This window comes from Miniopterus schreibersii (genome assembly GCF_964146895.1).
Source record: "Miniopterus schreibersii genome assembly, chromosome: 22".
NCBI lineage: Eukaryota > Metazoa > Chordata > Mammalia > Chiroptera > Miniopteridae > Miniopterus > Miniopterus schreibersii.
In genome coordinates this window covers 1,009,774-1,032,514 of record NC_138124.1, presented here as the reverse complement: position 1 = coordinate 1,032,514, position 22,741 = coordinate 1,009,774, and the positions used below count along the sequence as shown (strand labels likewise).

At 54.1% G+C, this 22,741-nt stretch overlaps 1 protein-coding gene across 1 annotated transcript in view; it reads right to left on the bottom strand.

Moving 5' to 3' along the window:
* Positions 1–22,741, bottom strand: part of ATP10A (ATPase phospholipid transporting 10A (putative)) — a gene marked incomplete at its 5' end in the record, with an annotated part of 86,129 nt that overhangs the window by 10,626 nt on the left and 52,762 nt on the right. Inside the window, 12 exons of the mRNA XM_081124546.1 lie at positions 350–426; positions 3,016–3,343; positions 5,528–5,712; positions 8,265–8,391; positions 8,537–8,640; positions 11,808–12,384; positions 13,618–13,812; positions 16,343–16,560; positions 17,473–17,725; positions 20,490–20,620; positions 21,815–21,946; positions 22,312–22,418. Coding sequence (XP_080980672.1) covers positions 350–426; positions 3,016–3,343; positions 5,528–5,712; positions 8,265–8,391; positions 8,537–8,640; positions 11,808–12,384; positions 13,618–13,812; positions 16,343–16,560; positions 17,473–17,725; positions 20,490–20,620; positions 21,815–21,946; positions 22,312–22,418 — 2,434 coding nt within the window. The remainder of the gene's footprint in view (positions 1–349; positions 427–3,015; positions 3,344–5,527; positions 5,713–8,264; positions 8,392–8,536; positions 8,641–11,807; positions 12,385–13,617; positions 13,813–16,342; positions 16,561–17,472; positions 17,726–20,489; positions 20,621–21,814; positions 21,947–22,311; positions 22,419–22,741) is intronic.

The window sequence follows — 22,741 nt, the reverse complement described above, 5'->3', positions numbered from 1 at the left end:
TCACGTGTTGGGGTGACACAGTGACCAAGGACAAGGGCAGGGGCGACTTTTCATGAGTCAGGATGGCTACCTTCCCGTTTATAGAGCTACCAGGTTCAGCTACAGGGAGCCCGTTTCTCCAATGGTCTCGCTCGTGTCAGGAACGGTCAATAGTGCCGCCCGAGGGTGAGGCAAAAACAGCCGCAGAGGAGGCGGCGACTCACCTTCACTCTCGGTTCCACTATAAATGTGGAGTCACGGTCACCTTACCTTTTCCGATTGGCCCAGCATCAGCTGTGTCGACGGCCGACCCTCTAGCTCTGAGCCCAGGGGCGGCGAGGGTGAGCCTCGCGGCCCCCTGGGTCCTTACCTGCATGCCCTCCTGGCCCGAGATGCCCACGCCCACGTCGGCCACCTGGATCATGCTGACATCGTTGGCTCCGTCTCCTGAAACAGCACAGGCAGGAAGGGTCGTGTGAGTTGAGACGCACAGGATATCGAATCCGAGGGATGGGCCTCCGGGGGCCCCACCGGACCGCGTCCTGGGGAAGGATCATGGGAAGAGCGAAGGGAGGCCCTGGGAGAACGGGGTCAGGGGGTCGGAACCGCCGCGGGCTGAGGTCCGGAGCTGCCGGCTGTGCCGAGAGACGTTTCAGAAAACGGGCTGCTGAGTCTTTTTTTTTTTTTTTTTAAATATATCTTTATTGATTTCAGAGAGAGGAAGGGAGAGGGAGAGAGAGAAACACCAATGATGAGAGTCACTGACCGGCCGCCTCCCGCACGCCCCCAGCTGGGGATCGAGCCGCACCCTGGACATGTGCCCTGACCGGGAATCGAACCGCGACCTCCTGGATCCTAGGTCGATGCTCAATCACTGGGCCACGCCGGCCGGGCGTGGCTACCTTTTTCTTTCGTATTAACTCTGCGTGACTGCCTCCTACACGGACAGAGCCCCACAGAGCCCGCAACGCGGAGCCTGGGCCAGTGAAAGATGCTCTCCTCCTTCAGCATCACTATTTCCCGACCCGGCGCGGCCTTTCTCGCACGGATGTCATCACATCAAGGCTACTCCAGGTCACACGCGCCCGGAATGAAGGAGGGTAAGTTCTGCCCAGGACACCACTGAGGTCCGTTTGCACGCACGACGCTCCGGGTCACCTCTGCGCCTCATCACGGTGCCGCAGAGGAGCCTTTTTATTCATTGAGTCAACTGCTGATGGAAAATGCTCAGCCACACGGGCCCAGGCTGGGGCTCCTGAAACCCTCGGGGAAAGGCAAGCAGGGACTCGGCCGCTGTCACTCGCCGACAGGGACCATTTTCGGAACAGGACGCCAGAAGGGCCTAGACCACGGAGCGGTGACAGGTTTCAAATACGCAGACAAGCGCCGATGCACCAGGTCCCGCGACTCATCCCGCGGCCGCCGGACGCCTCTCTCCTGCGAGTTTTCTTTTCTTTATTGCTCGGGGCCCAACGCGGGCCGTGAGTCAGTATTTGTGGAACTGAAATTCTCTGTGGCTTTTCCCAGAACGCCCCGATCAAAACGAGACGCGGCGGACAGCGACGCTCCGGGACTAACCTCGGGACACCGAGACCGGGTCACACGGACGCCTTCATCACGGTCCGAGAAATGAGCTCCGGTTGTCATCACGGGTCACGACTTTCTCTTTTGATTCTGTTTTTCTTTTCTGTTTAACCAGCCAAAGCTTTACCCCTGCAGCCCGGCACCGACCGGGCTGTGCAAACGTGGTTTATCATTCGCGCCTCGTAGCAGCCTTCCTAGGGGACACTGTCCTCATGCCGCCGAGGACAGGAGCTCAGAGGGGCGAGGTCGGTGCAGAGGGTGCAGAGCTCAGGGAAATCCGAAGGCCACTCCAGGCGCACGGGGACAAGGGTGGTCCTGAGACTGTCTCCCTTGGGAGGGGCCCGTCCCTGGAGGGGCTGCCTGTCGTCCCGGAGCCTGGACCAGGGAGCCACTCGGCAAGGTACCCACTGCTCAGGGCTGCGCCCACCTCCGTCCCCTCCGCGGTTACCAAAGCCCTCAGGATGTGCAGGGGGGTCTCCACGACAGCCAGGCTCAGGCCACCCCACTTTCTATACCGGCCTCAACTCTGTCCCTGGGGCAGCGAAGCAACCCCCACGTCACCACCAAGCACGGCTGCAAAAAAAATACTGTCATCATGACCGACTGGCGAGGATGCTTCATCTCAGAGCCAACGCTCACCCACGCGCGGGTTCTAGATGCAGGAAAACCAAACGGGTGCCTGGGGGCACGGGGTCGCCCCTTCCCCCCGAGCGACCTGCGGTCCCGCCCGGTCCTCACCAGCAGGGAGCTGCCGAGTCCGAGTCCGAGCCTGGCTCAGGCGGGACCAGAGCCCGACGTGGGCGGGGATGGCCCTGGGAGGAGGCGGGTGAGAACCAGGGAGCACCGGAGAGGAGCCTAGAAGGCTCTCCAGGCCGAACATGCAGGAAAAACCCTCATGGGTCCTTGGGAAATTACGTAAAAATTAAGCAAGTATTCGTGTCTTACGAGGAATTTGTTTAATTAGATGCTCTCTTGGGATAGTAAAGTTCAGCTGACCAGAGGCAACGGGCATTCCGATCACGCCCTAGTCTCTGGGTCCTCCTGGCACGATGGTGCCCTGGCCCCCAGGCAGCTGGCAGAGCCCAGGGCCCCTGCAGAGACCTTCTTCCTGAGTTGCCTGGGCTAAGGCTGAGCAGGGCCTTAGCTGCAGCCAGGACTCCCTGGGACAGGCCGATGCTCATCGGTCTCCCGAAAAACAGCGTAAGTCCATCTTCTTAAACCACCACCACTGTGTGACTGACCTAACACGTGGCTATAACCGTGGCCCCCATACTCGTGGCTTTCTAGCCTAAGCGTTCACTGGGGACACGTTACCGCTTCATCTCGCTGGGTGTGATTTTACAAACAGAATAAAGGCCGGGGAAGCCCTTCCCCATCTCACGGCGCGGCGTGGACAGGCGGGGGGCTCGGGAAGCGGTGAGAGGGGAGCAGGCGCGCGAGACCCGCACTTACCTATGGCCAAGGTCATGGCCTTGAGCTTGCTCCTGACCAGCTTCACCACCATGCTCTTCTGCAGGGGCGTCGAGCGACAGCAAAGGACCGACCGGCACTGCTTGGCGAGGAAGAGGAACCTGTCCTCCAGGCTTTTGTCCAGGGCGTAGGCCAGGCTTCTCCCATCGATCACGAGGCTCAGGCAGGGGCCAGGGGCGACGGGCTCGGCGGGCGGGCAGAGAGGGGGGAACCCCACGCTCACGCTGCCCGCGGTCTTCTCTGGGGCGCTGCGGGGGCCCCAGGCCTGCACGTAGTGCAGACACTGGTCCAGCAGGGACGCACACGCCTCCTGAAGTGGACACAAGGGGGCAGTGCTGTCACTTGGCTCCAGTACAGACCAGGTCACCCCCCAAACACACGTGGGTCCCATGGTCTCCTGGGCGCCAGGCTGCAGGCTCTGCCCAGGTTCCCTCCTAAAACTGGGTTAAAGAGAGTGACTTCTCTGCCCTGGCCGGTGTGGCTCCGTGGTTAGAGCATCTGTGGGTAGCGGGTTCGATTTCCGGTCAAGGTTCAATCCCCCTGGCCCCGGTCGGGGCAAGTTCAGAAAGCAACCCATAGACGTGTCTCTCTCACGTCGATGTTTCTCTCTCTCTCCCCTTCCCTCCCTGCAACTCTCTCTAAAAATCAATGGAGAAAAAAATCCTCGGGTTGAAGATGAACCAAAACCAAATAAAAAAAAAACAAAAGAGGACTTTTCACAAGAGAATGAGCGCGTCTCGCGTTTCCGTGAATGTCCACTTGGCTGCGCGGAGGCTGGAGCGGGGCTCGGCACGCTGGGAGGCCCGGCCGCTTGTGGCCACACTGCCGGCTGGGGCTGGATGGGAGGAGCCCTCCGCGGCTCCCGAAGGCCCTTAATCAGCCCGTTTCCTGTCTCCTAGTAAGGGACAGACGACAGGGCGGAAGCCTCTTTCAAAGCCTCTGCTACGATTGGCCCCTAAAGAAATGTAATTATCAGGCCCCGGCCGGGTGGCTGTTGGATGCAGCATCGCCAAGGTAGCGGGTTCGATCCCCGGTCAGGGCACATATAAGCAGCAACCAATGATGCATAAAAAAGGGACCAACAAACTGGTCTATTTCTCTTAAAAAAAAATTAAAAAAAAAAATCAATCAATAAAAAGAAAAATAAATGTAATTATCACTGCTCTTCCTAAGCTCTCCAGTTGACCAGGAAAATCAAGTTTCAAAAAAAGGCGTAATCGCCGGGACTTCTCATTGGCAACGCGTTGCAAAGCTGGTCTGACTTCCAGAGAGAGCGGGAGGCCTGCCGGGGAGCCTCAGGGTCAGGGGACGGAGCTGCGGGGGCCACGACTATCCAGGAGCAAACATGCTCTGTCCGTGGCACGCAAGTGGCTCCGGGGCCTCGGCGACCGCTGTCCTGCAACGCACCACGGAAATCGAGTTGTGCTCCACACACCCTCACTGGGGACCTTTCGTATTTAGAAAAGCGGGCGAGACTGGAGGGAAAAAAGGCTGACACGACGCAGCTGTTGGCCTTGGGCGGAAGGCAGGCAGCTGGACACAGACTCACAGCCTCGTGACCGCGGCCAGCCACAGACCCGGATGAGCCAAAGTGTCACCAGATACAAAGAGGGAGCCGCAGAAACTCCCGACACACAGGGTTTCATCCATACACGTGACTGGATGGGGACCCTCGGTGCCCACTGGGACATCCCCAAGTAGCCCAGGCCACCCTGAGGATGTTGCTGCTGCGAGGACCTGCGGCCCTGGTCCATCCTCGTGACCTCACGAAAAAAATTCCCATACTGCCCAGCCGGGCGTGGCTCAGCGGTTGAGCGTCGGCCTAGGATCCAGGCGATCAGGGTTCGATTCCCGGTCAGGGCACAGGCCCGGGTTGCGGGCTGCAGCCGATCAATGACTCTCTCATCATTGATGTTTCTATCTCTCCCCCCTCTCCCTTCCTCTCTCTGAAATCAATAAAGATATATTAAAAAAAAAAAAAAAAAATTCCCATACTGTTGACGTGGACAGTTTGTCAGGAAAAAGCAGGTTGAACTTTGCGCCGATAAAGCCCATCCCTGGCTGGTGGCTCCCTTGGTTGGAGCATAGTCTCCAACACCAAAAACGCTGTGGGTTCCATCTCCAGTCGGGGTGCATGTGGGAGGCCACCGATCGACGTGTCTCTCTGACATCAATGTTTCTCTCTCTCTCTCTCTCTCCTCAAATCAATAAAAACATTTCCTCGGGCGGGGATTGAAAAACGAAAAAAAGATCTCCCAGCTGTGCGTTCCTGCGAAACTCAGAAACCCCAGCAAATTCCACACGTTCCCGGGTGGTGACAGGCACGTACTAAGTGCCGGGAACAGAATGCAGGTGCCGAGAGAGGCCGACCGAGCACAGTGGCCGGTCTCGGCCGATGCCAGAAAACAGAAAGCTCCTGGCAGCACCTCGCTGAGCTCGGCGCGGGGCCCCCGGGCGGAGCAGGATGTCCCCGAGACGGGACAGACGCACGCACCTGGGACTCGGCGTTGAGGGTGATGACCTCCTCATCGTGGTCCAGCAGCTTGCAGGCGTACGCAATGTTGACGGCCGTCTCCTGTTTGTCGCCCGTGAGAACCCAGATCTGCAGGCCTGCCTGGCGCAGCTTGGCAATGGTTTCGGGGACTCCCTCCTGCAGGCGGTCTTCGATCCCGGTGGCACCTGGTCAGGGGCACAAGAGTGTGGGTGAGTCCCTCCGCGTTGTCCCCGGATCCCGATGGGGCAGGAGGTCAGGCGTCAACACATCGACAGGTTGTGGGTGGGACCCGCAGACCGGGACCTGCTGAGGGTCCAACAGGACAGCGGGGGACACGCTCAATGGCTCTGTCCGCTCGACACGGCCCAGGGTGAGCAGGGATAGCTGCGAAGCCCTGACCCGGACGCTCTGTGCCTACAGCAAAGCGCCCGACGCTTTCAAACACGCAGCCGACTTTTACCTGTACAGGTAACTTGGAAACTGTGCTGGCCGGGAGAGGGTGGAAATGAGCTCCCCGCCGCTCTCAGCCACACTACCCGGCCGCTGTCGCAAAGGACCCCACGGGCCCCCCTGTTTCTTGAAAACATATCCTGGATATACTATTCCCACAAACGTAATGAATCAGAGGCGGTTTCCCCGTGTAGGTCTCAGTATATTGGGAAAAACCTACCCCCTCAGGGCTGCCTGTTTTGTCCTGTTTCCAACCTGGTGAGATGGTCTCAACCTTCCCTTCTAGCGCAGGGTCGGCCGAGGGCTCCTTCTCAGCCCTGCCCCTCTTTTAGGCCACGCTGTTCCCTGTGCTGGGACACCAGGGCGGACCGGCGTTCGTGTCCTTCTCAGGTTGAGGCCCTACACCCCCGGTGGATGGTGCTCGGGAGGTGATCGGGTCATGAGGGTGGGGCCCTCCTGATGGGATTAGTGCCCTTGTAACAGAGACACTAGAGAGACGACCTCTCTCCACCACGGGAGGGAGACACAGAAGGAAGGCAGCCCGAGTGACAGAGGAACGTGGCCTAATCGGAATTCTGAAAAACCGCAGGAATCGGGAACCCGACCCGACCCCGAATATAAAACTCTGCTTTTACGTTTTTGCCGAAGTGAAAATGACAGGATCTAAGCTGGGAGGCAAAATTCCTGTGCAAAAAAATCCAGGAAGGTGAATGGATCTCAAGTTCAGTGTGAGCCCAGGGCGGACCAGGACATGTCAACAGAGATAGAGCTTGTGGGCCGAGGGAGGTGATGGATGCCTGACCACCAGAGAGTCTGCGCAGGAGAGGCCAGCCAGGCTGTAAGGGGCGGGATCAATAACACGAACCATCGCGGGGCTGCCGCTGGACCCTGTGCCAGTGCCTCTATCAGCCCTTCCCTGGAGCCCCCGCTTTCACCGTCATCATTACCCCCCACCTAGCACATGAGGAAACTGGGATGCCAAAGAGACTGAGCCACATGCCCGGGCTGGTAAGTGGCAGAGCCAGGATGGGACAACAGACTCAAAACTTCTAGGCTCAGAAAGAAGGAAAGGTGGGCATGTCCGAAAGGCCAGGTGGAGAAGACACAGCTCGGGGACTCGGAGCCCTGTCCCCCAGCGGTTAAGGTCTCCTCCCGTGGAAAGGGGAGGAGAGTCTGTCTGCCTTGCTTTGAGGATGGGACCAGCGCCCGCTGGAAGGCGGTACCAGGAGGCAGATTTCAGTGCATTTAAGAAGACTGGGGCCCTGGCCAGTGTTGGCCTGAGCACCAAAGGGTCACAGGTTCAATCCCTGGCCTTGGTTAGGTGTGTGCGGGAGGCAATCAATCAATGTGTCTCTCTCACATCAATGTTTCTCTCTCATCAATGTTTCTCTCTCTCTCATCAATGTTTCTCTCTCTCTCTCACATCAATGTTTCTCTCTCTCTCTCTCTCTCATCAATGTTTCTCTCTCTCATCAATGTTTCTCTCTCTCTCATCAATGTTTCTCTCTCTCACATCAATGTTTCTCTCTCTCTCTCTCTCTCATCAATGTTTCTCTCTCTCATCAATGTTTCTCTCTCTCTCATCAATGTTTCTCTCTCTCACATCAATGTTTCTCTCTCTCTCTCTCTCTCATCAATGTTTCTCTCTCTCATCAATGTTTCTCTCTCTCTCATCAATGTTTCTCTCTCTCACATCAATGTTTCTCTCTCTCTCTCTCTCTCATCAATGTTTCTCTCTCTCTCATCAATGTTTCTCTCTCTCACATCAATGTTTCTCTCTCTCTCACATCAATGTTTCCCTCTCTCTCATTAATGTTTCTCTCTCTCTCTCTCATCAATGTTTCTCTCTCTCTCTCCCTCCCTCCCTTCCATTCTCTCCAAAAATCAATGGAAAAAATATTCTCAGGTGAAGATGAACAAAAACAACAAAAAAAGCATCCCTTTCTGGGGCTCAACATAGCTTCTTTTTGTTTCCTGGAGGGCAGGGGGCAGATCCTTTAAGCATCCATGGTCGAGAAGCCCGGCTTCTGTTTCTGGTGGGAAAGCAGGGGTAAGGGGAGGCACGCAGAGGGTCCTGGTGGGGGACAGAAGGAACCCAGAACTGGCCAATGGAGAGGACATTCCATCGGGGCTGGTCCCACCTGGGGGTCCCACGAGCCTGGGGCCAGGAGGTTCATTAACCAAGCCCAGCGTGTGCAGAGGTGCCACTACCTAGAGCCATGTCACCTTCCCGTCCAGGGACATCTCTGCAAACTCAAAACTCTACAATATTCGGAACCTAATTTACCCAAAAGTTGCAGATTCGTCTCCAGGCGAATGGCCGACTGGAAGAGGAGCTCCTCGCGGTTGTCCACAGCAGATTCCGCTTCTAGGTGGCCCTGCAGCCAGCGGGTGTACTCCTCCTGACTCAGAACCTGGGAGGGACAGAGAGACAGACAGACAGAGAGACAGAGAGAGAGAGAGAGGGAGAGAGAGACACTGCCTGCTGAGTCCCAGCTCAGGCGAGTGCGTGTGCTCGGAGCACCTGGGGACACGTGCGCCCGGCGGGCCTCCGCTCACCCTCTTGGCGATGCACAAGGTACGCAGGCCTTCCACGGCGTACAGGTTGAGATAATTCTGAGTCTTGCTGCGGATTTTTTTTTGATGTCTTCCCCTGGCGTTATCTGGGTTGGAGTAGAAGCAGAAACGCGGGTGAGCCAGAGCCCAGTGGGTGCCCCGGAGCCGGTCAAGGACCTTGAGGACCGCCACCCGGTGTTCCTTTTATTTACTTGTTTATTATTTATTTATTAAAATGAAAACATTTTTTCTTTCCTTTTTTTTAATCTTCACCTGAGGATATTTTTTCCGTTGCTTTTCAGAGAGTGGAAGGGGGAAGAGAGAGAGAGAAAGAAACATCGATGTAAAAGACACATCGATTGGTTGCCTTCCACACCCGCCCCCTGCAACTGAGGCACATGCCTTTGGCTGGAATTGAACCCAGGACCCTTCAGTCCAAGGGCTGACCCTCTAACCACTGAGCCAAATCAGCTAAGGCCAAGATGGCAACTTTTTTTTTTTTTTTTTAAATATATCTTTATTGATTTCAGAGAGAGGAAAGGAGAGAGAGAGAGAGATAGAAACATCAATATGAGAGAGTCATTAATCGAGCCCGCAACCAGGGCATGTGCCCTGACCGGGAATCGAACCCCGATCGCCTGGATCCTAGGTCGATGCTCAACCGCTGAGCCACGTCTGGCCGGGCCAAGATGGCAACTTTTATGTTACATATTTTTAAAAAGATTTTTTAAAAATTGATTTTTAGAAAGAGAGGAAGGGAGAGGGAGAGAAACATCGATGGGAGAGTGAAACATCGATCGGTTGCCTACGGGGGATGGAGTCCGAAACCCAGGCATGTGCTCTGACTGGGAATCAAACCAGCAACCTCCTGATGCAAAGGATGATGCCCGACCCACTGAGCCACACTAGCCCGGGCTATGTTATGTATTTTTAACCACAAAAAAAAAAAAAAAAAAAAAAAATCAGCTGTCAGCTAGTAAGAGTTCTCCAAACATCCACCCTTTTCTGTTTTCTGTGGATAAAGACAAGGAGTAGACTTGCTGGTTATTACGAAATGAAGGGCTGACGTGAGCCTGGCCCGACTGCGGGATCCCTGCAAAGGGACACACACCTCAGCTCCTCCTGCGCCAACAATTACGAGCAGGAAGGCGGAAGGCGCTCGTTTGTGCCTGAGGACAGAATGTGGTGAGTGCGTGCGTTTCGGGCCACCGAGTCGTAAGTGGTCCTCACCTTTCCGCTCTGCTCTAGCCGGTGGCATTGGGATTCTGTCGCGATTCATCAAGCAGGGATGTCACCGAACATCCTTTCGCGGGGATGTGCCCCAGCCACCTCCAGTAAGTGCCCTCAGGAAACACCTGCATCCACCCCTAGGTTCTGTCTATCTCACCACTTGTAAAGAGTACAGAGTTTTCATATAAAATTCACAGCGAAAACTGTTCCGTAAGCCCTGGCCAGTGTGGTTCAGTGGATAGAGCACCGGCGGGTGCCCTGAATGGTCTCAGGTTCGATTCTCGGTCAAGGGCACGTATCTGGGTTGCAGGTTTGACCCCCCACGTCCCTGGTGGGGGCGCATGCGGGAGGCAACCGATGGATGTGTCTGTCTCACATCGATGTTTCTCTCTCTCTCTGCCCCCCTCCCTCTCACCCTTCTAAAAATCAATGGAAAAAATATCCTCACTGAGGATTTACAACCACCAATAAAAGAATCTCATCAAAATGTGTATTATACATATTTTTGGCTGTATCCAATATCCCCGAATGAAATGAGAACTCGTATAGACAAAAACCCCACTATTCCCAGTTGGGGGCATGCAGGAGATCAGTGGCTCTTTCATCACTGATGTTTCTCTCTCTCTCCCCCTCTCCCGAAAGCATGGCATGTCCTGTCCATTGAATGGAGGTCTATTCCTCCTGTTTATGAAAAATCACCCTTAATACAAAGTCCAGTTTCTATCCCCAGAATATCCCTCACATCTATTTGCTCTGCTAGACAGAAATAAGGTGCCCAAATATTGCATAGGACACACTTTTACTAAAAATATTAGTTGTTTGTTTTTGAAATTTATATTTAACTGGACACTCAAGACATTGTCTTTGCTAAATCTGGAACCCGGCTAACCAGTCTCAAGGAAGGCTGTCTACTCTCCAGTCAGCCCTGTGGCATCTGGGGCCTGGGGGACCTGGGAGAAACACTCCGTCTCCCAGGCCCTGTTTACTCCAGGGGAAGACAGCGCCCTCCAGGGACCAAAGATGGTCCTTTAAGGCAAGAAAATATTTTCATATAGACAGATATACATACAGTATATGAACAGATACACAGCATGTCTGTGGCATTAAAATGTCACGTGGGGGCTCTGGGCGTGTGGCTCAGTTGGTTAGAGCATGATCCCCATATACCAAGGTTACGGGTTCAATCCCTGGTCAGGGCGCATAAAAGCAGCAACCAATGATCCATAGATAAGTGGGACAACAAATCGATCTCTCTCAAATCAATTTTTAAAATATCATGGGGTCCCGGCTGGGTGTCGCTCAGCGGTTGAGCGTTAACCTAGGATCCAGGCAATCAGGGTTCGATTCCCGGTCAGGGCACATGCCCGGGTTGTGGGCTCGATCAATGACTCTCTCATCATTGATGTTTCTCCCTCTCTCCCTCTCCTTTCCTCTCTCTGAAATCAATAAAGATATATTTAAAAAAAAAAAAATATATATATATATCATGGGGGACAATTAGAAACAAAAAGTCTAAAAATACTCTGTAAGCGGTCACTAATGAAAAAAATAAAGAGTTGGAGAACATTGCTCTAGGTTACATTACTTTAGGGAGAGGGAGAGAGAGAGAAACATCAATGAGGAGAGTCATGGATCGGCTGCCTCCTGCTCGCCCCCTGCTGGGGATCGAGGAGCCCGCAACCCGGGCCTGTGCCCTGACCTGGAATCGAACCGCAATCTCCTGGATCCCAGGTCGATGCTCAACCGCTGAGCCACGCCGGCCGGGGTCCTTGTCCAGATTTAAAACCCGATGCTAGGTCTCACCCCAGTGACCCCCAACTCCTCTGTTCCAAGGTGAGTCCTCACGGACGCCCCACCCCGCCCCCTCGCGTTCTCGCCACAACCCCACCGAGGAGGACGCGGGGAGGCCCATCTCCGGGCACTGCTTTAAGGAAGCACAAATGAAAACTGCTTCACCCACGGGAGGGGGCTGGGAGGGCTGATTTCTGGGGACTGGCGCCCGGAGCCGGGGATGCACCATTGCCACGGGAGGGGGGGCGCGAACCTGAGGAGCAGGGCAGCAGCAGGTCCATGACCACCGAGTCGGCCCCCTTGGTGTAGACGCTGATCTCGTCGGTGAGCGGGTGCCGGATCACCACCGACATCCTCTTGCGGGTGGAGTCGAAGCCCAGCGTGTGCAGCAGCTGGAAGGTGAGCCTGCCCAGGTGGGGCAGCTCCACCGCCACCTGGTCGGGCAGCCGCTCCACCAGGGCGCAGCTGTAGGCGCGGGCGGCGTAGACGAGCGCGGCCTCGTCGGGGCTCTCGGCCTCGTAGCGCAGCTCGGGCTCCGGCTCCGGGTCCAGCTGCCGCTCCCGGGGCGGCTCCGGGGCCCAGCCGTCCTCCCTGCTGCCGTAGCTGGCGATGCCCGGGGCCGGCGGGCCCAGCTTGTCCTCCAGCCTGAGCAGCGCGCTCTCGGGGGACAGGACCGACAGGAAGCCGGACCCGGACTTGTGGCTGGACTTGGTGGCGGCCAGGCTCCCGGTGCTGCTGCTGCCCGAGGTCAGGCGGCTGGGCGAGAACTTGCGCAGAAACTCTTCTATGGTCTTCACCGGGGACTTCAGCTGCTCGAACCGCACCCTCACCTGCAGGGGACGGAGCCAGGGGACTGGTGAGGTGTGGCCCCCGGATCCCAAATTCGGGGCGTGCAATGTAATTTGCAACCAGGGCCAGCACGTCCGTCTTTCTTTCTTTAAAAAGAATACCCCACCGTGATATCTGGAGGCTCTTCTGACCTTTTTAAAATATGTTTTTTACTGATCTGAGAGAGAGGAAGGGAGAGGGTGAGAGAGAGACACGGATCTGCTGCCTCCTGCATGCACCCCAACTGGGATCGAGCCCACAACCTGGGTACGTGCCCTGACGGGGAATCGCACTGCTGACCCCTGGTGCACAGGAAGATAGGTGCTCAACTGAGCCACACTGGCCAGGGCAGCATCTTTCTTCTTTCTTATTTTTTAAATTAATATTTTAAGTATTTTTTTTTAAAAAATACATTTTTATTGATTTAAGAGAGAGGAAGGGAGAGAGAGAAACATCAATGATGAGAGTCATTGATCGGCTGCCCCCTGCACACCCCCTGCTGGGGATCCAGCCCGAATCCCAGGCCTGTGCCCTGACTGGGAATCGAACTGTCATCTCCTGGATCCTAGGTCGATGCTCAACCACTGAGCCACACTAGCCAGGGAAGCATTTTTTTTCTTGAGACCACCCTTGGGCCTCTGCAGTTAAACAAAGGCCGTGCCACCTGCATTCTTTCTGGACGGGATCACCAGGGTCACAGCACCCGAGGCCCGGAGGCCCCGGTGACTCAGGGGAGGGTGTGGCTGGTGGTGTCTGCAGGCTCGGGGACTGTCCCCTCCCTGCGCTGTTCCACAGCTTTGCAAAAAAGGGTCAGAGGAGCTGGCTTCTCATCGCCTGCCACAAAATCCAGCTTTTCCGACCAACGATAAAACCACTTAACCAAAGGCCAGTTTATACGTTTCTCTGAATTTATGTCCGTAAAAATTTAAATATGCAAATAACGTTCCCAAACCCCAAAGAATCTTTCTAAACAGACGACCAGCTGTTCAGCCGGGTGGTGAAGTCAGGATCCTAGCCCAGGTGGCTTGTCCCAGAGTCACGGTCCCCAGCCTGTCCTGTCCTCTCTGTCCAGTATGGAGCTTCGGGAGCCTGAGGCTTTGGGCCCCTGCCCCTCCTGTCCAGGCTCAGAGGGTGTCTGTCCTCTCCCGCTCGGCCCCGATCCTGGCACCCAACTGCTGCAGCCTGGGGACCGGGGGCGTCGTGAACTCTCCAGGGGCAGAGTGGGGGGCACTTGCCTTTTGTCGTGGATGGTCTGGGGACGTGACCACGACCGTGTTGCAGATGGTGAGCGCGATGAAGAAGTCGAACACGTCGGACAGCTCTGGCGACAGGTGGGCCAGCGGGTGCTCCTGGTGCCTCGCGATGGCCAGGCGCCTGTCACACTCGCTCACCTTCTCAAGCAGCTTTGGGTCGGGCGTGATGTCTTTCTCCTGGAAGATGCCAGGGGCCGAGGGGTGAGTCCGACCCAGGGACCTACTAAGTGTCTTAGTGGTTGGCTGTTTAAGGCACTTTGATTTTATTATAAGCTGTAAACACACCTTCATCTCACACACACACGTCACACTGTAACAATGATAATGATGCATCATTTTAATTGTGTAAGAATACGAACCTTACAGATGAAATGAAATGCATATATTTTTTAAATGCATATATTATTTTTAAATGCATATTTTTTAAATGCATATATTATTTTTTAAATGCATATATTATTTTTTAAATGCATATATTACCTTTTAAATGCACGTATTCTTTTTAAAAATATATATATATCTTTATTGATTTCAGAGACAGAAAGGGAGAGGGAGAGAGAAACATCAATGAGGAGAGTCACGGATCAGCTGCCTCCTGCTCGCCCCCTGCTGGGGATCGAGGAGCCTGCACCCCGGGCCTGTGCCCTGACCGGGAATCGAACCTCGATCTCCTGGATCCCAGGTCGATGCTCAACCGCTGAGCCACACTGGCCAGGCAAATGCATATATTCTTATAAATCTGTATCGCAGCACCTCATGGTAATACAGGGTGGGGCAAAACCAGGTTTACTCTTGTGAATACATGAAACACAGAGTTAATTCTTATATTATTAAATTGTTATTAGTTATTGTATTATTTTCCATATGAACAACTGTAAGCCTACTTTTGCCCCCACCCTGTATATACTTTTTGAAACACGTGCTTCGTGTTTTCTTCCAGGCTTTCTCTATACATTTACATTTCTATCAGCAACATATTTTTATACATTTCCTTTGGGTATAGACTCAGAAGTGAGACTGCCAGGTCTTATGGTAGTTTTATTTTTAATTTTTTTAAAATTTAAAATAATTTTAAATTTATCCGAGGATATAGTTATTGATTTTAGAGAGAGAAAGAGAGGGAGGGAAGGAGAGAAAGAAACATCGATTGGTTGCCTCACAGGGGATCAAACCCACCACCTTTTGGGGTACAGCAGGATGCTCCCACCAACTGAGCCACCCAGCCAGGGCTCTATTTTTAATTTTTTGAGGAACGTCCTTACTGTTTTCACAGTGGCCGAACCAAGCAGGATGGAGCGGGACGCTGTGAGATTCCATTACTCTACCAGGAAGGCTTAACATTTAAAACTTATGAATTGTTCATTTCTGGAATTTTCCACTGAACGCTTTCAGACCACAGTTGACTTAAAGTGAAACCATGGGTAAGGGGGGGGACGACCGTATTTGAAAACACAGCTTTGAACAGCTTCATAAATGGACTTAGCATAATTCATTCGACCACTCCCTTTATCACTAGGTACATTTTTCCCCAAGGTTTTGCGGAGGAATGCACTGATAAACTACTGTGCATGTAAATCTTCGAATCACTAAATCCCTGGGTCAGAAGGTCTCAACGTTTCAAATCCTCTTGACCCGTATTGCTAAATCAATGTCCGGAAAACTGGTCCAGTGTAACCTCCCTTCCTCCTGCCAAGGGTGACGGCCCCTCCCACGTGCCCCATATAAACCCACCACAGTTCCAGGTCACCTCTAGTTCAATGGGTCTCAGAGGGTATAAAAAATGAGGCCGCCGCAGAGTGAGCAAAATGGGTTCTTCCTCTCTGTTCTTTTTTTAAAAATTATTGTTTTTTAGAGAGAGAGGGAGAGATAGAAACATGTGTGAGAGCGAAACATCAATCAGCTGCCTCCTGCACGCCCCCTGCTGGGGGTCGAGCCTGCAGCCCAGGCATGTGCCCGGACCGGGAATCGAACCCGCGACCTCCCGGTGCCCGGGATGGCGCTCAATCCCGAGCCACACCGGTCAGGGCTCCTCTCTGTTCTGAAACCATTTTCAGTATGAAAGGACCTTTTAGCAGCTGTCACTCACTCAATTCCCTTCTGGACATGTGTGTGCAGCTGACAAGGCCGGGGAGAAACGTTTGACCGAATCTGAGCTCATCTAATGAAGACTATTTTTTTTTTCCTTCCATTTGGCTTCTCTTTTTCACAGTCGTCATCTTGCTCTATGTTTTATATTTGTTTTATTTGGCAAGGCAGGCTTCCTCGCCTCACCCATCTGGGCCGCTCACCGGAGGTCCCCCGGCCTCGGAACCCCAGCGGCAGAGGGGCTGTGTCAACAGCCGTGGGGAGACGGTGTTGGCCAGAAAACCTTGTGCTAACTGAGCAGAGCCAACCTGCCCAGCAACGGCGTGTTTGTGTTAAATACAGAGGCTTCTGGCCCTGGCAGGTGTTGCTCGGTGGTTAGAGCATCAGCCCTGGCACCGAAGGGTCGCAGGTTCGATTCCCAGTCAAGGGCACATACCCGGGTTGCAGGTTCGATCCCCAGCCCCGGTTAGGGCGTGTGCGGGAGGCAACCAATCGCCGTGTGTGTCTCTCACATCGATTTAACAACAATGAAAAAATACAGAGGCTTCTGACGGATGGCAGACGTGACAGAGAAGGGAAGGTGACCGCGCTCCGGCAGGGGGCACTGTCCTCGGGGACTTACCATGGGGCTGCTGAAGGCCGTGTGCTTGGACAACATGCTGGCCCACTTGGCCTCGGCCCGGCTGCTTGTGCGCCGGTGGGACTTGGTGCTCTGGGTCCTGTGGACCATTCGGACGCTCTGGTGGCTCCCGATGCTGCTGCGCCGGGACGGCGAGCCCCCTCTGGGCAGCGCGTCCTCCGAGTCCGAGTCCGCCTCCTGGTACCTGGCCAGCCGCTGAGCTGTGGGGAGAGAGACGCGAGGGGCACGTCACGGGCAGACGGGGGTGAGTCTGCAGAGCCCCTGCCGCCTCCGCTCTGATGGCGACGCTCCAACCGGGCCACGCTGGCCACGGCGATACGATGGCTTTGGTTTAAAGGGTGGACGCTCGTGGACCCTTTTTAAATATATCTTTTTAAATATATCTTCATTGATTTCAGAGAGTGGGAGAGGGAGAGAGATAGAAACATCAATGATGAGAGAGTCACTGATCGGCTGCAGCCCACAACCCACCCGGGCATGTGCCCTGACCGGAATCGAACCCCGATCGCTTGGATCCTAGGTCGACCCTCAACTGCTGAGCCATGCCCGGCTGGGAAAAACATACATATATATATTTATATATGTTTTAATATATATTTTTATATATTTAATGTATATTTTATATATTAATATATATTTTTATACATTTAATATATATTTTTATATATTAATTAATACATATTTTTATATATTTAATATATATTTTTATATATTAATTAATATATATTTTTACATATTTAAATATACATATATATATTTTTTAACTATATCTTTATTGGTTTCAGAGAGAGGAAAGGAGAGGGAGAGAGAGACAAAAACATCAATGGTGAGAGAGTCATTGATCGAGCCCACAACCCGGGCCTGTGCCCTGACCGGGAATCGAACCCCGATCGCCTGGATCCCAGGTCGACGCCCAACGGCTGAGCCACGCCCGGCCGGGCGAAAAACATATTTTTAATAAAATCAGCAACCCCTGAAGGGCATGTGTGTGTGAACACAAGCGTGCGTGTGCGTGTGCGTGTGCGTGTGCGTGTGCGGGCACCCATGTGCGCGGCCTCGGCCAGAGCAGCTCCCCGGTCCAGCCCACCCCGGGCGCCCCCAGCCCGGCTCACCATTCGCGTCGTGAGAATACTCCATGCCCGACACGGTGCACCTCCGGAAGACCATTTTATTCTCGGTCAGAGTGCCCGTTTTATCGGAGAAGATGTACTGGATCTGGCCCAGGTCCTCCGTGATGTTCAGGGCACGGCACTGCAGCTGGGAGTCGGTCTCCGGGTCGTACAGGTCCAGGTCCTGGTGGATGAAGTACACCTGGCACACTTTCACGATCTCGATGGAGACGTACAGCGAGATGGGGATCAGGACCTGCAAGACCGCACAGCGCCGAACGCGCGGCCGTGAGGCGCGGGGCGCGGGCCCGCGGGCGCCGGCTAAGCTACTCGCGCGAACGACTACGCGGCCACGAGTAAGTAGGAGCTGTACCGTACCTTCAGGGGCTAACAGGGCTGGCTTAGATCGCTATTGGGAGGGGATTAGGACATTGGCAAAGGGTTTAACTAGGACAGCCCGTTGGCACTGCAGAGCGGGCGGGCATCCGCTATGGTGGCCGGAGTATGGTAGCCACGGCTGGGGCAGAAGCAAGCATTTTCGAGGCACTAAGTGGTGCTCGAGAGAGGCTAGGAGAGGAAAGAGAGAGAGAAAAAAAACACAAAAGACACGCTCAGTCAGAGTCCCCGTAAGCAGAGTCACCTCGGCCCCCAGGCGGCCCCGGGCCCCCGACCCGCGGACACACCCCACAGTCTCGGGGGACGGAAGGCTCCAGGAAAGCGCTCAGCTCCGCCTGCCGATCTAAGAGCAGCCTCCGTGAAATAACCGACGTTTAATTTTCTCCTTGTTTTAATTTCCTCTCTTTGTGGAGTAACAGCCCCGAACGGACGTGGGCGGGCTCAGAGCACTATGCGGATGCCCCGGGCCCCTCGTCGGGTACGTATGTCCGCGCAGCGCACCCAGGACCAGCTCCGGGCCCGAACGGGACTCGCAGTTATAAAGTGAAATAAGTGAAACGGGTCGGGCAGAGAAAGACCAAGTTATAAAGTGAAATAAGTGAAACAGGCCAGGCAGAGCGAGACCAGCACTGTCACCTGCAGAACTGTGACCTCCCCTGTACGTGGAATCGAATCAAAAACCGACGTAGAGAAACAAAGACCAGACTGGTGGCTGCCAGAGGCAGGGGGTCAGAAAGTACAAACCCCCAGGTCTAAGATACACAAGTCCTGGGGGTGATGCAGGGCACGGTGACTCTAGTTACGAACACCGGGCTGTACGTTTGAAATTTGCTCAGAGTAAATCTTGAAAGGTCTCCACACACACAAAAATTACAGCCCCGCGAAGCGACGGGCCTTAACCTTATTGCGGCGATCATTTCTCAATATAGGCAAATATCAGATCACGTCGCACGCCTGAAATTAATACAGTCTCACGTGTCAGTTCCATCTCAGTGAGACTGGAAAGACATGTTACAGGGAGGAAAGAATAACATGAAAAATTCCTGGAGTAATTCGAAACCTCACAGAGTCATCAGGATAGTCTCAATCTCTTTTTTTCCATCCAAGTATTTATAAGAACAACTAGGAGGTACGTGTCCACACTGGGTACCAAGCCAACCCCTGTAACTTGGAGCGTTAAATAAGGCTGTTTCCCAGTGTATGGAGCACATGTGGTAGAAGACAAAGGCTGAGCAAAGGTCCTGTGGTCGGTGTGTGTTCCCAGGGAGGCTGGCAGTGACACCCCCTGTCCCTCCTCACTTGGGCACAGATTCTCCGTTAGGGACTGGGAGTCGCTGAGGAGGCACGTGAATTAATAATAATAACAGTAGTAGTAGTAATATTAACAATAATAAATAATGTCGCTAAATGCAATGTGATCTTCTGAATTGAGCCCTGGATAGAAAAAGTACATTATGGGGGGAAACTAGTGGAATAAGCATGAGGTCTGGAGCTCAGCCCAGGGCGAAGGAGCAGAGCTGGTCTCTTAGGTTTTTTTTGTGTGTTTTTGTTGTTGTTTGTTTGTTTTTTAATATAGCTTTATTGATTTCAGAGAGAGGAAAGGAGAGGGAGAGAGAGAGAGAAACATCAATGATGAGAGAGTCATTGATCGAGCCCGCAACCGGGCCTGTGCCCTGACCGGGAATCAAACCCCGATCGCCTGGATCCCAGGTCGACGCTCAACCGCTGAGCCCCGCCCGGCCGGGCTGGTCTCTCAGTTTTCACAACGAACTACGGTGACACGCTCACCTTAGGGAAAGGGGTGAGGGACGCATGGGAACTCTCTGTCCTAGTTTTTGCAACTTGCCTATAAATCTTAAATTATTCCAGATGGGCAGCTACAGAACAGCCGTGGGGCTGTGAAGTATAGCGCGGGGAATATAGCCAATAAGAGCGTAGTCACTACGCACAGTGCCAGGTGGGTGCTGGAAACACCTGGGGGGAGGGGGGCACTTTATAAAGTATATGGTCATCTAACCACGGTGCTGTACACCTGCAACTAATATAAGATAATTCCGACTGTAAACTGTAATTTAAAAAAATTATCGCGAAATAAAATTTAGGGTCTTTATTTTAGAAGTAACGGAATGGAAAAGCAAATTAATAAAAATGGTCGAAACCAACCCCTGCCAGCTGGTGTGGCTCAGCGGTTGACCGTCGACCCGGGAACCAGTTCGATTCCTGCTCAGGGCACAGGCCCGGGTTGCAGGCCCGATCCCCAGCTGGAGGCCTGCAGGAGGCAGCCGATCAAAGATGTTTCTCTCTCATAGAGGAATAGAGACCCTCTATCCCAATCCCTTCCTCTCTCTAAAAATCAATAGAAACATATTTAAAACAAAACAGAACAAAAAAGCCGGCCCCCGAAAGTCTAAGCATCCTAAGAGCGAAGGAGCATTTAAATTTGAAAACCACCCAAGAACACGCCCTCCGGATAAATGAGGTGTCCGCATAAAAGGTAACCGTTCGGAAGGTCCATTTGCGGCCTTTCCTCCGAGCGCAGAATCGACAGGCAGGACGCAAGGGGCGCTAGTTAAGTTCCGGCCGGAAGAGTCAAGCCAGGACCGCGCGGTCCTCGGTGCTGTTACCTGCAGGACTATTATCATTGTCAAAAACGAGTAAACCGCAGCTGTGACCGGGGACGGGGCGCCGCCGTCAGACTCGGGGACTTCGAACAGGGCTCTCTTCTCCTGATATCTCCGCACCCACACTCCGTGCCCTGCAGCAACGGTCAGAGAGAGACATCACTCACCCGACGGAAACGTCAGAACGCTGCCAAGGGCACAGTCAAGCCTACTGCGCGCAGCAGGGACGTGTGGCCACAGGAGCCTGCTGGTCACCTAAGAAAGCAAAGCATCGCCCGGCCGGGCGCGGCTCAGCGGTTGAGCGTCGACCTGGGATCCAGGCGATGGGGGTTCGATTCCCGGTCGGGGCACAGGCCCGGGTTGCGGGCTCGATCAATGACTCTCTCATCATTGATGTTTCTATCTCTCTCTCTCTCCCTCTCCTTTCCTCTCTGAAATCAATAAAGATATATTTAAAAAAAAAAAAGAAAAAAAAGAAAAGAAAGCAAAGCATCGCTGGTGCCCGGGACGGGGCTGCAGGGAGGCTCAGGGGCGGGGATTCCTCCTCGTGCCTGGCGTTTCCCGTTGTTGGCACCAGCAGCACCCCTGGTCATGATGCGGGAACTGGATGCGCACTAGCAGCCGCGGCGGGGAAGCCTCCAGAAAGGAATTTCCCAGCAGGCGCCTCACGCAATCCCAGTCCCATCCCCAGACTCTGGAGACTGTCCCTTCTTGGAGATTCAAAATTCACATGTGCTGGACTCCAAGACGCCAATGCAATGCAATGATTTCGCCAACCGCGCCCACAGCTATCTGATAACAAAAGCCCCGCATTCCTGTGTGTCACCGCTGAGCTCCAAGACTATGTAAACCCACCCGCCTGTCAAGGTGAAGGTCATTGACCCAGAGGTTCAATAGCCTTCCCTGGGAGGCCAGGAGGCCACAGGGCTGGAGAGCCCCAGGGCCCACATGCCAACTAACTGCCCACCCCTCTCAGGCTACATGCATTTTTTTCTTCCCTTTTCATGGAATCCCCATTTAGGAGCATTTACGCTTCTGCTTCTCCAGTTCTTATTCCTCCCAGGTCATCACCAGGTTCGGGGCACTGTCCACTGGACTCATTACTGCTGCAGTGGTTAAGCTATTCTCCCGTCCAGGGGGTTCCCAAGGGGAAAAGGGGGCACCCGGGGCCACGTCCACTCGTCTAGGCATCTCCGTGGCCCCTGCTGATGCAAACATCCCACGGGTCCCCGCCGGCGACGAGTGTGCCACTTAACTTCAGGGCCTAAGAGTGAGCTGTGGGCAGCCCACCAGGCTCGCCCAGAGGCCGTCCCGGCGAGGAGACTTACCAACCGCTGAAAACAGAGACATACAAATGAGGAGCAGGACACACCAGAGCACGTCACAGTTCATCTGCCTCTCCAGCTGGCTGCGCTTGTAGCGAGGCCCACTGTTGTTCAGCAGCGCCTTGGTTTCGTGTCCTGTGGGGGTGGTGAGGGGTGCGGGCAGTCAGTGCCCAAGCCGGGAGGGGACACATGGTGCTGACTCGGGGGATCAAAGTACGTCCAATGATACAGATAGGACAGGCGGAGTCAAAAGAGCAGGGTATAAAAATAATCTGAACTAGGCGTCAACCATGGAGATACACGGAATCTAACAGGCTAACATGCTAAGAGGGGACACTTTTGGTCAGGATGTGATTAGATATTATGCTTCTTTCTCTTTTCTTCATTTTCCAAGTTTTCTACAATGGGTACGTGCTACTTTCATAGTGGGAAAAAAAAAGCACAGAAACAAGGAGCGATGCTCGAGAGCACCCAGGACCGGACGCAACACGTGTGCCCACCTGCGTAGATGACGATGCCGACGACGGCCTCCGTGTTCCTGACGGTGCAGCCTCGCAGCAGCAGGTTCTCCTTGTGCAGCCCAGCCTTCTTCCCGTTGTCGTGTGTGCTGCGGAGGGACATGTGTCACGCGTCACTCCACGCCTACATGGGCCTCACATCCAAGGATCGCTGCCGCGGGGAGGGAGGCGTGGACGCCGGGCCGGGAGGGGGAACGGGGACCCCAGGGGGCAGCTGGCCTCAGTGGACCTACAAGAGCTGGGATGGAGCTTGTGCTCACTGGTTACTGGGCTTCTAGAAGCCTCTCCAGAGCCTGACATCTACTCGGCCAATGGGCTTAGGGAAATTTTAAGAAATATGTGTGGCCCGGCCGGGCGTGGCTCAGCAATTGAGCGTTGACCTAGGATCCAGGCGATCGGGGTTCGATTCCCG